The 15,301-nt window shown below is 43.2% G+C and overlaps 2 protein-coding genes across 3 annotated transcripts in view; one reads left to right on the forward strand and one right to left on the reverse strand.

Annotated features, from left to right (window-relative positions):
- The window catches only part of USE1 (unconventional SNARE in the ER 1), a 16,162-nt gene extending 7,156 nt beyond the window's left edge, over positions 1-9,006 (reverse strand). Inside the window, exons 1-2 of one of the 2 annotated variants that reach the window (XM_039338510.1) lie at positions 8,767-9,006; positions 880-929 (exon numbers count right to left, since the gene is read on the reverse strand). In XM_039338510.1, coding sequence (XP_039194444.1) covers positions 880-929; positions 8,767-8,904 — 188 coding nt within the window. In that variant the 5' untranslated portion in view covers positions 8,905-9,006. The remainder of the gene's footprint in view (positions 1-879; positions 930-8,766) is intronic. The other variant, XM_039338511.1, reaches the window with a different exon arrangement.
- On the forward strand, positions 8,981-14,445 carry RPL36 (ribosomal protein L36). Its single transcript, XM_039338512.1, has 4 exons — positions 8,981-9,087; positions 9,983-10,077; positions 13,383-13,517; positions 14,313-14,445. Exons 2-4 carry the CDS (start codon positions 9,985-9,987, stop codon positions 14,400-14,402), a joined length of 318 nt encoding a protein of 105 aa, XP_039194446.1. The 5' UTR covers positions 8,981-9,087; positions 9,983-9,984; the 3' UTR covers positions 14,403-14,445.
- Positions 14,446-15,301: the final 856 nt, after the last annotated feature.

The raw sequence follows: 15,301 nt of genomic DNA on the forward strand, positions 1-15,301 counted from the left end.
ACAAAGCTGAGACAAGAACTATACAGAAAAATGCTCCTCATACATGTCTATGGAGATTCTCAATCATCCAGGTCACAGTTGTCCCAAAGGCACTTTCTCAAGAGGCAACTGGACCTTGTTTTTTTCCTTGAAGACGTTTCGTTTTTCATCCGAGAAGCTTCTTGGATGAGAAGCGAAACGTCTTCAAGGAAAAAACAAAGGAAGTCCAGTTACCTATTCAGAAAGCATCTTTGAGGCTCCTCATGCATCTTCCTCTCTTTTATCGTCCTCGTGAAGTGGAGAAGGCCACCAGGGTTAGCTGGGAAGGTCTAACAAGAAGTGGAACTAAGATATGGCTCAATTCAACAGCAACAATAGCAAAATAAAAAAGCCCAGAAAAATAATATTCTATATATTTGTGGCTTCGCACTCCATCTCCTTACCCGCATTGCCAATAGTCAGGGATGATGGGAATTTAAGCTGTACATCTCCCATCTATGATACAGTGATTCAGGATTGTCCTTAGAGGCAATGAACAATTGCCACTAATTCCTGTTCTATATTGTCATTTTCTGGCTCATTTCCTATACCAGGTTCATTTCCAAGAATCTTTTGCAATATATGGCACATAGAAGCTAGAGGCTAGACGTGAAATCTGATTACTACTTTGTGCTTGCCAAAATAACCTAATTAAAATGGAATTGATTACCACACAATGCTGAATATTCCCTGCAAAGACAGAACTGTAAGAGGCCTGGCATTAAAACTCTGAACATAAACCCCTAAATTCCAGTTGATGTGATGTCTATCTACCCATTCTATCTCACCTTCCTAGAACTATAAATTGGATTGGATCAGTACCGAAGCAGACCCATATAAATCCTAGAAAAAGCAACTCACCTGGAGTGTTTCTTCAATGTGAGTAACATCTCCTCCAGAGCAGCTACGTACTAAGAAAAAAATAAAAGGGCACATTTTGAATAACTGTAGCATAAATCTGTCAAATGTGGTCTTCTAGTCTCCAGTAAAGCAAGGCAAGCCCAAAATTGTGAGAGAATTTCTAGAAGCCTGGCACTCTGATAAATTAATAGACATCAATCAAATCAATAGACACATAGACTTAAACAATATCTACCTATGCAAAAGAGACAATCAACAACCCAAAAAGGGAACAAACACCTTCCCACCAGCAATCAGCACCCAAATAAGCATAGATTAACTCCAAGATTAACATCAGACCAACAATCAAGTGAACAACACCCCAATCAAGGAACTACCAAACAAGCCAACAGTAAACAACCCAACCAACGAATCTCTAAGACCAGCCCCACCAACACTGACAGGGCAAAACACTAGAATATAAACTGAGAGTAAACCCCACTCCTTACTAGCACTGATGATGTTACCTAGTTTGGTTAATGAAATGTCTGCAAGAAAATAACAAGCTAGAGAGCACAGAGGACCACCTGAGCTACAAATATTTTCCTTTATTGGTTCCAGGAATACATTAAAGCAGTTCTTCTTAACCCTGGCAACTTTAAGATGGGTGGACTTCAGCTCCCAGAATTCCTCAGCTACAATACTGGGAGTTGAATTCCACCCATCTTAAAATTGCTGGTTGAGACTTCCGGTTTTGCGCCCACAGCGCATGGCTATGCAACAGCGGATCTCCGCTCCCCACAGCTAGTTTCTTCCTGCTTGGGGGACCCTAGATGGGTCCGAAGTTGCCCCAGAGAGGTGACTGTGAAGGAGGGGCGGTCTGTTGATCACGATGCGACGGCAATCACTTCGTTTGATCTGGGGAAAACCCTTCGAACCCGATAGGAGAAAATCTAGCCCAACGTCTAGCCCAAGTCTTGCAGCCGAAGTCCCAGAGCACGAACCTAAACATCGGTGAACAGTGTGCTTGGAATTGGTGAGAGTACTGATCTTCTTTCTTCTATCTACTATATAAATCCTTGAAAAGATCCCCAAAGCAAGAAAACCTCCAGAAGTGAAGGGAGGGGACTATATCCCCATTCCCTTACAGATGGAAGCGGTGAATTAATATTAAAGGAGGGAAGAAATATATTAAAATTTGATTTAAAAATATTTCAGTCTGGACAAATTTAGGAATTAAAAAACCGTGAAGATTATACCCTAATTTTTTTTGATGGAATTATAAAAACATATAACAAAAATAACCTTTTGACTGAAAGAAAAACTGAAAAAAGAAATAACTGCTGACATCTAGTGGAGACTCAGAGAATACAACACTAACAATAAGGACTCAGAAAGCGAACAAAAATTATAAAAATAGGATGTATGCTGAACTAATGAGATGATGGTTATGAGAATAATATAAGCTGAAAAAATGTTATATATATAATTATCATTTGTATAAATATAAAAAATGCTTATATCTAACCATTTATATATTGAAAATATTAAGAATTATATTTTGGCTAAGGTTGAAGAAGAATACAAACGGGAGAAGGGAAGATCAAAGAAATGTATCATTAATTAATATATTAATTATGGAATTATCAAATTTAATTATTGATTGTTAATTAATTATTGTCCTTTTTTCTTGTTAAAATATAAACCAAGACAACACGCTGTACACCAGGCACTGGAGATTGTTATAGTTAAAAAATAATATCTATAAAAAAATAAATAAAATTGCTGATTGAAAACTACTGCATTAAAGCATGAAAACTCAAAAGTAGCCTTGTGTCGCTGTCCGTTGTAGCATTACCTCCCAGGACTATAATGAGGGCAGAACAAAATGCAGCCTTAAGTGGGCAACTACTAATGTAGGGGTGGGGAACCTTGGCTCTTTTATGACTTGTGGACTTCAACTCCCAGAATTCCTGAGCCAGTCATGCTGGCTCAGGAATTCTGGGAGTTGAAGTCCACAAGCCATAAAAGAGCCAAGGTTCCCCACCCTTGTACTAGTTTGAAAGGATGCTTTTTAGATGAGAAACTTGGGCGGGCAGAATCTCTTACTCCTAAAGGACTGAAGCAATGCCAACCCTAATTAGTTTTCCAGAACTTGATATGCCTGAATTTGGCAGATAGATAAGGGGGAAAATGATAAATGAAAGCATATACCTCCCATTGTAATAGCAACCCCACCTTTTCCTCCAGCTCGCCACCCTCGGCCTTAGAGGCGAACAGGAATTTACACGTCTCCCCAAAAAGGAAAAAAAAAAAAAAGTAAGCCATGGGGCATCAAACCAAATGCCATACTGGCGCCAGTGATGTTTTTCTGAGGAGTGAGGAGAAAAAGGTATTGCCTGTAAAACAGAGGTAAGCTGTTCATAGCTAGATCCCTATTTGGAAGCTTCTTTGTAAAACTGAACATCTGCTTCCTTCCAAGGAATACATCAGAACACAGAAGCAACCCTTCCCCAGTTCTGGTAAAGCCATTGTGCTTCTCTCTGGCACTGGTGAATCTCCAGGAAAGAGAATCCTTTCTAACTGGAAGGAGGCCTATTTTAAAACTTCAGTCTTCAAACAATACAGGAGGCTGCAGGCAGTGTTGATAACACTGTGATGTTTTGAGTGCTCTATGACCAGAAATGGGTGTTTCTTCCTTCACAGAAGCTTTCCCACAAAATTCTTGGGGTGGGATCTCAGTGCACTTTCGGTCAGGTGAATCAAAGCTATAGAGGCCATCTTAACTTAGCTCCAGACTGCAATGACAAGAGAAGCCTGCAGATAGCCAAGAGGTGGCACTCATAGTGGCTACTCCCCAATGAATCTGGCCAAGGTTGGACCAGGAACTAGCATTCTTTTTCCAGCTATTAAGATTGATAGCGACTTCCCTTTAATTCCAGTTTTTGAAACTGACAAATTGCCTGTGAACAGAACATTCTGTCAATGTTAACAGCAGTCAGTAAGTTTTATCTACTAAGAATCTACAATATATATCACTTTTGTTTTAAAAGCCAACTGGAGTTCTGACTATATTCTACAAATTAGAAAAACTAAGGCTGCAATGCCAGCGTACAACATACTAATTCCTAATGCATTCAGCAGTTGTTTCTGAGTAAACAGTCATGGGATTTCTAGAGACGTAGTTCTCTTAGCACGCCACAGTAAAAATAACTAGGTCTTGGGTCACCTTAAAGTTGTATCAACTAACAAATACACAATCTATTTCATCAGATGTAAAGTGAAATTTATTGTATTATAATTCATAACAGCGTACACTATAATACATGTGTTTATTTTTAAAGTGCTGTAAGATTCTCAGTTTAAGAACATCAATCTGTAAAAAAACCAGGTTTTTTTTAAATGTAATTATTTAAAAACTACGTCCTAAGGAAGTATGATCAAAAATTATTCCCATAAACTAAGCATAGTTTGCTAATAACCAATCGTATATTTCCCATCAAATCCCTTCTCTGCATCAGAATGTGAAATGATACAATAACAAAACTGAATTCTCTTTTAGTCTCACAATTATGACACTATAATTTGACTGCTAGCATCTGATTTGGCTCTCAGTTAACCAATGACCTCATCAGAATAGAATAGAATAGAATAGAATAGAATAGAATGGAATGGAATGGAATAGAATAGAGCTGAAAGGGATCTTGGAGGTCTTCTAGTCCAGCCCCCTGCTCAAGCAGGAGAACTATACCATCTCAGACAGGTGATTGTCTAGTCTAGTCTCTTCTTAAAAATCTCCAGTGATGGAGCGCCCACGATTTCTGGAGGCAAGCTATTCCACTGGTTGATTGTTCTCACTGTCGGGAAGTTTCTCCTTAATTCCAGGTTGCTTCTCTCTTTGGTCAGTTTCCAACCATTATTTCTTGTCCTTCCCTCTGGTGCTCTGGTGAACAACATGACTCCCTCTTCCTTGTGGCAGCCCCTCAGATACTGGAATACTGCTATTATGTCTCCCCTATTTCTTGAGCATTTTCTTTAGACTAGCCAAACCCAAGTCCCGCAGCCGTTCTTTGTATGTTTTAGTCTCCAGGCCTTGGGTCATCTTAGTTGCACTTCTCTGAATTTTTCCCAAACTCTCAATATCTTTTTTGTGATATGGTGACCAAAATTGGCTGCAGTATTCCAGGTGTTTAGTTTCTGAGCAGGCTGCAAAAACTCTAAATCATGACATCTGAGTTTGTGTCAATGACAAATGAACTACATTAACAGGCTGTGGAATACCCAAGTATGTTATTATGCTTTAGGACATTTTTTTCCTTCTATGCTACATTTTGAAATAGAAATCAATATTTGAAAGGATTTAGGATTAAATATTAATAATAGAAAACAATGTGGCTCAGAATGTTCAAGAACCAACGCAAAACTGAACTTAAAAGGTTTCATTTACTCAATTTACTTCACTTGTTAGATGCTGGTTATGACTTTAAACTCCTTCATGGATTACTGCCTTGTCATGGCGAAGGGGCTTGCGTAACTCAATGAAGCTATGAGCTATGCCGTGCAGGGCCACCCAAGATGAACAGGTCATAGCAGAGAGTTCTGACAAAATGTGATCCACTGGAGAAGGAAATGGCAACCCACTCCAGTATCTTTGCCATGAAAACCCCATGAACAGTACCAAATAGGCAAAAAGATATGACGACTCCAGAAGATGGTAGAGGACAGGAAGGCCTGGAGTAATATTGTCCATGGGGTCGCGATGGGTCGAACACTACTTCGTAACTAACAACAAAATGACTTTAAAGCCATACATGACATGGGGCCAGATAACCTATGGATCCGTCTTTGTCCCATTACATTAGCCTGTCCCACCCAGTCAAGCAGAGAAAGTATGTTGTGTACCCCGTCAGCCAAAGAATTCCAACATGTGAGGCCTAGGACAAGGGTCCCCAACCCCCTGGCCATGACCCACTTGAGCCCTTCGGAACCAGATCGCAGAAGTGCCAGGCAAGGGCGCGGGTGCATTGCCTCGCCCACCACCCACCTGTGCACAAAGCCGAAAAGGTTGGGGAACTCTGGTCTAGGAAGAGAGTCTTCTCTATTTAACCACTGTCATGTGGGACATTGGCGCACCCAAATGTGAGGTGGGCCCCCACTCTCCTGGCCTTTCAGAAAGGTGCAAAAATATGGCTCTGCGGCCTTGATTGGGATGCAGAGGAGCATGCAGTCATATGGCTGTTTATCGCCCTGAAAGCCCTCCCTCCGCCTTTTAATTAATTTTTAACACTGAATTTTAATCATCTTTGCCTCTGTTAAATTTTTCGTTTTATATACTCCTTTTATGTTTTAAGATTTTACTTGTACACTGCCCAGAATTCCTCTGTGAGGGAGATGGGCGGTTTCAGAAGTTGATAAATAAAAATAAATTAAGGGTATTTCTTCCGTTACTTGTAGGGAAACAAATGATGGTCAGTTGATCATTCCATTCCAAGCAGTCAGTATTAAAATTATGCTTTGACAATGTGATGCCTTTATCTGGTTGTTTTCTCTTTCTATTTTCAGCCTGTCTTTAGACTGTGTGGCAGAAATTGTCTGGCTTTTAATCAATTTGGCATAAGCCATGTTCAGAGCCTTTTTCAGTGAAAAAAAGTTTAAAAGGCTTTCCTAAATGATAACAATACATTGGCATGTTTACATTTACATGTTCCAAGATGAATTTAATTAAGAGAATGTCTTTTGGCACTGACTATCCTAAAGCTTTATAGCAGGTATCTGAATGGGTGTTGCCAATCCAAGCCAAGATTTGCACCACCCTTAGTGGACTCCATGACGTGGCAACATGATATTGGAAAAGGCTCATTTCCTCCCATCTCTTTCATCACAAAATAACAGACTGGTTATCAGTTGTATGTTGGACAGAGGGAGACACCCAGTGGAGATTGGCAGTCTAACCATCATATATCATGCACAATTGATATCAGTTTATAGATGTTCATATATCTCATGAATATTCATGAGAAAAAGGAAGGAAGGAAGGAAGGAAGGAAGGAAGGAAGGAAGGAAGGAAGGAAGGAAGGAAGGAAACATACCAAAGAAGTGACTTCTTATAATGAAAATTTACTGCCACATTATACTGAATCTGCTGGGAAAATTAATGCACTTTATGGGTATTAACATTTCATTTAAACATATTTCTTCTACAAATCCTCTGTAATTTGCTATCCTTTTTTCTTTGGGAAATAATCCTTTTGTACTAAAGAGCTCTAAGGCCTCAAAACATAACACCAAGCAGAATAGCAGCAATAGGACAAGTACAGCATGCTACCATAGTATTAAGGGGGCAACAGCTTTTCAGAACATTTAACAACATAATACATGCAACCCTACTGTGTCATGTACATGAACACTCATTATTTATTACCCATTATTTTAAATTATTTGCTCAATGCACTTACTTCCAACTGAATCATGTGCATCTACAATGGGTTACCATGTCTTAAATACTGACCCATTCATATAACATACTGTGGTTCCTTGGCTCAGCATTTTATGTGAACTCAGGTTTGTTTAACTATAATTTATTGGATGAATAAAAAGAGTAACAGTGTTGAAAGAGACATTGAAGGTCCAACCCCCTGCTCAAGCAGGAGACCCTATACCAGGGGTAGGCAACCTTGGCTCTTCTATGACTCATGGACTTCAACTCCCAGAATTCCTGAGCCAGCATGGCTCAGCTTGGAAACCTCTCCCTTTGCCCTCAGCATGGCTGGCTCAGGAATTTGGGAGTTGAAGTCCATGAGTCATAAAAGAGTCAGGGTTGCCTACCCCTGCTAAAACTCTCCAGTGATAGAGAACCCACAACTTCTGGAGGCAAGACATTCCACTGATTGTTTTCACTGTCAGAAAATTTATCCTTAATTCTAGGTTGGATCTCTCCTTGATAAGTTATCATCCCTTACTTCTTGTCTTGCCCTCAGGTGTTTTGAGGAATAGCCGGCCCTTTCTTCTTTGCCCTCTCTTCTTTGCAACAGTCCCTTAGATATTGGAAGGTTGCTATCTTGTCACCCCTAATCCTTCTTTAGACTAGACAGTCAGTTCCTGCAACATTTCAAATGTTTTAGTCTCCATCCCCTTAAACATCTTTGTTGCTCGTTTGTATTCTTTGTAGAGTTTCAACATCTTTTTTGTATCACGATGGCCAAAACTGGACTGAAAAACTAGACTCTATAACAGGGTTTCCACTGACCTAGCTTACACTGTATTAAACCAAAATAGTATTTGTTTGAGCTTAGTGTGCTATGCAAACAAGCACTGTGGTTGGTAACCCAAGATGTGAATCAAATTGTAGTTTATACAATGCAAATCATGCATTAATGCAGTATGCGAGTGCAGTCCCTGCAGGTTGGGCTAAAACAAGAGTGGCTTCCAACATTAGCAGCAACCCACGCAGCACCTAGCCTAATTTTAAAACAGCTAAGTAATATCAGATGGAGTATTTGGATGGGAAACCAGGATATTCCACAGCTGCAGTTAGATTGGGAAGTTAAGAAAAAAAAAAAAACTGGAAGAAGCCGGTGGCAAACTGCTTCAAAGGCTCGGCCAAACCCTAACGCGGGGTGTCCACGTAATCGCTAGGAAACCCCTCTGATTTGGCTTTATGTTGGGAGAGCCCTGCCAGAGACTGCCGAACGTTGCAAATGCAAACATTCTGCCATAAAATAATACAATGGTACGGGACGGTTCCTTATTTAAAAGCAAATGATGCATTTATTTAATAGCATAAGTCGCGATTCAGTTGAACAGGGCAGGCCGGCCGGCCGGCCACTGAGTGCTACCATGCAGAGCAAAAAATACAACCCTTGTCAAATCTCTGCCTGTGCCTGTCATTCCGCCCCCCCCCCTCCGGACCTTCTCCAACCGCCACTCGTCCGGATTTCGTTTATCGGCCGCCATCGCCTCACAACGGCTCAACAGTCGGACCAGCTTCAGCTCTGCACGCGGTACCGGCATCGAACCCAGCCCAGCCTCCATGGTCACCGTCTTCATCGCTTTCGCCTGACCCGGATTGAAAGAACCGTCAACGCTTCACTATTTCCCGTTGAACCCAGTAGCCCCTCTGGCCTCCTCTATGCTCCGGGGGGGGGGGAACTGTAGCGGAAGCGGGTTGTATTGCGCGCGCAGCTTCGGCTTTCCTCTTCCGGCGGGGCCTTTGCGGCAGAACTAAGGGAGGTGAGTTCTTTCGCTTGGGGATGGAAGGTTTTGGAGGATCGGGGTCCATCCGTTAGCGCGGAAGCAGTCGAGGAGGCCTGGACGTGCCAGGCGGGCTAAAGGAAGGAGGGTTGTCTAGGCCCGGATCTGGCTGGGGGGCAAAAGACGTGTCACAAAAGAGCCTTAGCGATGGCTGTCGGGTCTAGGAAAAGTCTAGGCGTTTAAGGCACGAGGGACTCGAATAGAATAAACGGCTCCTGATTCGTTTCAGTTGGTAGATCTAAAAAAAAGTGCCTAACCGCGGGCATTGGAGGGAGACAACAGGATTCAGCGTGGCAGCAGGCACAATGATCGTATAGTAATTTATTTGGAAACTCATTCACATAAGTGGCGATTCCTTCCCCCAAGACCTGGAGTAGGCAACCTTGGCTCTTCTATGAGTCCTGGACTTCAACTCCCAGAATTCCTGAGCCAGCCAAGCTGGCTCAGGAATTCTGGGAGTTGAAGTCCAAGACTCATAAAAGAGCCAAGGTTGCCTACCCCTGCTATAGGGTCATCCAGGAAAAGATATATTGATATATGGAGCTGCAGACAGTTTACATTCCAAAGGACCTTGCCTTCAAATCTGAAATGCTGCCCATTCCTTGTAGGAAATTGAATTGGAAGCAGAGACGGATTTTTATTTATTAGATTTTTATCCTGCCTTTATTACTTTATAAGTAACTCAAAGCAGTGTACACGCTAATACTCCTTCCTCCTACTTTTCCCACAAAAACAACCCTGTGAGGGGTTCCAGGAAAAGAAAGTGGATCGGTTGTCTGGCATGAGTGGAAGAGCATGCTGACTCATCTCTTTGGATGACTGGGGGAACAAAAGAGTACACAACTAATCATAACTACTCCCTGCTCTTTTCTAGCCATGGCGATCCGATATCCAATGGCCGTTGGCCTGAACAAAGGCCACAAAGTGACCAAGAATATGTCTAAACCCCGTCACTGTCGACGTCGTGGGGTAAGTGTGGACTTTGGAGCAGGTGGGAGAAGAGTCATGAAGTAGCGCAGCAGTCGCCAACCTTTCTAGCTCTATGGACTGGCAGCAGCGGGGGAGGGAGGGGACGGTTTTGTGCGTGCAACCTAATTCCTGCACACGTGCAAATAAAGGTGTTGCATGCTTGCCCGCTACTTGTGTGGCCTGGTTCCCAATGGGCCATGGATCGCTCTCAGTCTGCGGCCTGGGGATTGGGGACCCCTAAAGTAGCAGACTCTGCAAGCCCTCCTTATTCCTGATTCTGAATCACTTTAAGATATGGGAACAGTTCTTTGGGTTTGACCTTATTTGAATCTATGAAAAAATAAATGGCTAACAAGATTCTAATACAGCGGTTCTCAACCTTTTTATACGGCGACCCCCGGTCACACGGACGCGGCACGCATGCGCGGCGGCGGCCCCATGCGTGGCGCGCATGCGCGACGCCGCCCCCTGAGGGGAAAAAATGGCGGATCGCGTTGTTTGGCGACCCCCGTAAAATGGCGACCCATAGGTTGAGAACCGCTGTTCTACTAGAAAAGGGCTGTGGCTTGCACTTAGGTTCTCATTCAGTCCCCAGCATCTTCAGCAAAAAAAGGGTCTCGGGTACTAACAAATAAATGAAAGATGGTTTCAGTTGTTCAAGAGCTTAGTGAAGTTTTCTCGGAGTAGACAGCCCCGGACAAAATGGGCAGTCTGATCTGTTTCAAGACAATTTGCAAATGAAGATGGGAGTAGTTTTTCTAAACCAGGGGTGTCAAACTCGCCACGTAACATGTGACTTTTTTCCCATTGCAAGAGCTGGGATGGGTGGTGGTTTCGGCAGGATGCATCCAGCCCGCGGGCCGGCAGTTTGACAGCCCTGTTCTAAAGGAAGGTAATGGATTTCAGGGTCACACATTCCAATATTGGATTAAGAAGTGCCCTCTTCAAAATCCATGCAGATAGTTCTCACTCAGTGACCACTCATTCAGCAGCTGTACAGAGTTAACAGCACTGAATAAGGGGTCCTTAAAGTTGAACCATTGCCACGATCGTGTAATCATTATTTGGGCGCTTTTCTATGGAGATTCTCAATCATCCAGGGTCATGGTTGTCCCAAAGATGCTTTTCCAAAAGGCAAGTCCTCAAGAAACTCCCATTGCCTTTGGGACAATTTGGGCACTTGATTAACCAGCTTTCACTGACAGTAGTTGCAGGGTCCAACAGTCTTGGATTGCCATTTGCAACCTTCTCCGTTGGCTTCCCACAAGCAAAGTCAATGGGAAACCAGCAGGGAAGGTTATAAATCCCTCCCATAAGTCACTTCTGTTCTCACCATTTTTTTCTCCCACATTTGCACCCTGCGGCAGCCCCCACCTACCCTCCGTGGCGTTCACCCCTCCACCAGCTGGTTTGCAAGCCGTCTAAGAAAGTAAACAATGTGATTAGGACCACCGACTTTGCTTATTGAAAGCTGGAAGGAAGTTGCAAGTCCTGTTCATGTGAATCCTTGCTTACTGACCTGTGATCAATGCTTAACGATAGCAGTGGGAGCTGTTGGGATTGCTATTATTAAGTGATGCTGTTGTGTGATGTGCTTTATGACTGGATCACATAACAACAGAAATTCCAGGAACAGTGGTTAAGTGAGGACTCCTATACTCTTCTTTAAGGAGGTTGAAAGTGCGAGCCAGCAAAAAAACCCAGCTTTCATTGTATTAAACAGTGGGAGATTGTTTGAATGAGATGCTTCAGTGAATCAGATTAGGATTCTCGAATTGAAATACAAAACAGCAATTTCATGGAATGACAAGGCTGTTGGGGCTCAAAGCCAAGGGGGTGTTCAATACAAGACAGAGATGGGGAATAAGCTCTAAAATCCAAACTCTTTTCTTGACCTTCCTGAAGAGCTAAGTTTTCCATGTTCTTCAATATATAGCAAAGAAGAAACTCTGTACCAGTGTTTTGCCTCAAGAGAAAATTGTGTCACAGAAAGATAATGCAATGCACGTTCCCGGACGTACTCCTTGTCTGAGAAGCCGAATATAAGACAGTAGAGCAAGACCCCAAGAACACAAATATCTTTTTTTAAACTATCAATTCTGGCGCAGTGGAGCACACTGCAACTTTTCATTCCACATGCTGCTCACATTCAGTCTTTATGTCTGTAGGATCAGCTACTTAATACAGCATTTCACTCACCAGACACACATTGATTTTTCCTGTTTCATCATCACTGGTCATCGTGCAACACTTGGAAAAAAAAGGGTGTGGATTTGCATGGAGCCACCGGCATTCAGTCAAGGCAGCAGGGAATGAAAAGAATTAGTCCTTACTCTCAATTGCTCCCAATTCTCTTCATCAAGAATATCTGTCCTTAATAAAGATAATAGTTAATGGTTAGGCACTCATGTGATCCCCTTGGAAACCATGTTACCTGGTGTAAAGCATTATTTCTCAATTTTGACTACTTGAAGTGTGGACCAACTCCTTGTGCTGGCTGGGGAATTCTGGGAGTTGAAGTCCACCCCTCTTCAAGTCGCCAAGGTTGACAAACACTTGTTTTGAACAGTGGCCCCCAACCTTTATGGCCTGGTGGGGGAGGGGAATTGGCCCCCACAAGTAGAGGGCCAGTGCACATGTGCATGGCGGCCTGCCGTTTGCGCAAATTGAGCTGCGCACATGTGCATCAGCCCACCACTTACGCAGGTTGAGCTGCGGCATGCACGCCGTCCTGCCACTGAGGCAAATCAAGCACGCCAGCCCGCTGCTGACACAAGTCGAGCTGCGCGCGTGTGCACCAGCCACACGGCTCAGTTCCGAACAGGCCACAACCTGGTAGTGGGCTGCTGCTGGGAGGTTGGGGACCCCTGGTGTAGAAGAATGTATATCACTCAAGATTTGTTCTTCCAATGCTTTCTTGAAGGATGTATTGCAGCATCTTACATTGCTATCCCAGCAATTCGGAGCAGTCTGTCACAATACATCTGGGTGAAGAGTCTGCCTAGGACAGGAGGCCTCTGACTTACCTCCTCGGTTGTTATTTTCTCATTGTTGTAGATCATAATCTCCTAAAGAGTAGAAACATCACCATATTGCCTAGTCTTCCTATCCTGATGCTACCTTGGAATTCTGAAAGTTGTATATCTGGATGGTACCACCTTAGGGAAGGCTTTAAAGACATGCTTCTATGTCTATACGTGCTCAAAATAGAAGGCCCTTATGTGGGAACTTTTCTTTTTAAAAACCAGTGCCTCCTCCCTATGGAAATCTGTTGCACTGTTTTGTTTTGTTTTTTCTCCAAACAGCGGCTGACCAAACACACCAAATTTGTGCGGGACATGATCCGGGAAGTGTGTGGTTTTGCACCATATGAGAGACGAGCGATGGAGTTGCTCAAAGTCTCCAAAGACAAGAGAGCTCTGAAGTTCATAAAGAAAAGAGTGAGTGTGGCACAGAGCAGATGGTGGGTGATTGGGAGCCTGTAAGGTTGTCCATTAAGGGCAGAACCAAGAACCATCAGAGGAAGGTGCTTCCTTTGTGTTGTGTGGGATGTTGTGTTCCTGCCCTCTTTGATTCATTGCCACCGTGAATAGAGCAACAGGAAGGAGTGGTCACACCACACAGTTCCAGTTGAGATAGGAGCCCATTTGCCCCTTTGTAGTTAAGATCAGCCTGGCCAGTCTCAGTGCTATGAAGCGAAGCAGCATCAAGAACCATTGTCCCTTGGATGGCACCACTAAAAATTGCCATGGCTGTTGAGCAAAGAATCCCAGAATTTTAGACATTGCCAACTTATTTGTATTGCTGTTGAGAAAACTGCAGGGATGTGTCCGTTTAAGTCACAGGAAGTTGAGCTTGATTCAAGATTTCCTTGATTCAAAAATAGCTGAGAGCTGGCAGCTGTTGTAAAAGTGGCTGGGAGGCAATCCAAAACAGCCAGGATAATTAAGTCGTCTGGCACTGGGAAACATCAGCCGTGTTCCAAACAATCAGGCCTAGCATCTCTTAAGACCTGGGCTTTTCTTAACTCCGGAATGTTTTGCGTTTCCTGGAAGAAACGGGATCAGGCTGGGTTCCTGACATAATGGCCAGCGAGTTCAGAGTGATTTACTGGGACTTTTTTCCTTTTTCTTCTAATCAGCATATTCTCCAGACAATTTCTATCACACAAGTCTGTTTTTTCTGCCAGGTTTCTGGCTCTAGATGCCAACACACTTTGCTCCTTATCCTCACAGGTAGGGACTCACATTCGTGCCAAGAGGAAGCGCGAAGAACTCAGCAATGTCCTGGCAGCAATGAGGAAAGCAGCAGCCAAGAAGGACTGAATTCTACATCCTTGTTCCCAATAAAGCTTATTTCATAAGCCCAGCAGTATGTGGAGCATTCTTTGGATTAAGTTATAAATTCAGATTTGAAGAGCTCACCTTGGAATAGTTTAGGATTTAGGTGATCATCATCACCCTGAAATTTACAGAGTGATGGAAGGGCTGTTTATGTAACATCAAACTATGCAGATATATCATGTGTCTAATGCAGTGGTTCTCAACCTGTGGGTCGGGACCCCATTTGGGGTCGAATGACCATTTCACGGGGGTCACCGAACCATGCTGTCCGCCATTTTTTTCCCTTTTCCCTAGCTGTCCTACTCCCTCTTATTGGTGGCCACACCCACTTGGGGGTCACCACAACATGGGGAACTGTATTATGGGGTCACGGCATTAGAAAGGTTGAGAATCACTGGTCTAATGGATACATTTAGGTATAGTGAAGTTTTATTTATTTGTGCTTTAGAACAGGGCTTTTCAACCTTTTCACCCATTGTACCACTTTTAGAATATGGCAATATCCGAGTACCACCAGTCGCCTAGCAAGATGTCAAAAACGTGATGACCCCCCCCCCAAAAAAGGAAAAAAGTGATAAAGTACAGGTAGTTCTCGACTTACAATAGTTTGCTTAGTGACTGTTCGAAGTTACAATGGCACTGAAAAAGCCACAGCCGAGCAAGACACCTGCCTGCCCACCTGGCAGCGCTCTTCCTCCTGTTGAGGTTTTCATTGTGAGCATTTCTATTGAGGGTTGGCAGTGGGGGTGGGATGGGGGGTGTTTGGTTTTTATTCCCATCTGCTGGGTTGTGGCAGGTTTTGGTCACTTCACATGACCCTGGGACACTGACCGTCATAAATATGAATCAATTGCCAAGCATCTGAATAAATCACAAGACCC

Source organism: Crotalus tigris, unplaced genomic scaffold (assembly GCF_016545835.1).
Source record: "Crotalus tigris isolate CLP2741 ecotype Arizona unplaced genomic scaffold, ASM1654583v1 scf7180000017701.1507938, whole genome shotgun sequence".
NCBI lineage: Eukaryota > Metazoa > Chordata > Lepidosauria > Squamata > Viperidae > Crotalus > Crotalus tigris.

Bases quoted from the DNA above. Each gene is read 5' to 3' on its own strand.
- RPL36 (XM_039338512.1), top strand. From the start codon at position 9,985: ATGGCGATCCGATATCCAATGGCCGTTGGCCTGAACAAAGGCCACAAA. The intron at 10,078-13,382 runs GTAAGTGTGGAC...TTCTCCAAACAG, and splicing joins GTCACTGTCGACGTCGTGGG to CGGCTGACCAAACACACCAA. The intron at 13,518-14,312 runs GTGAGTGTGGCA...TTATCCTCACAG, and splicing joins TGAAGTTCATAAAGAAAAGA to GTAGGGACTCACATTCGTGC.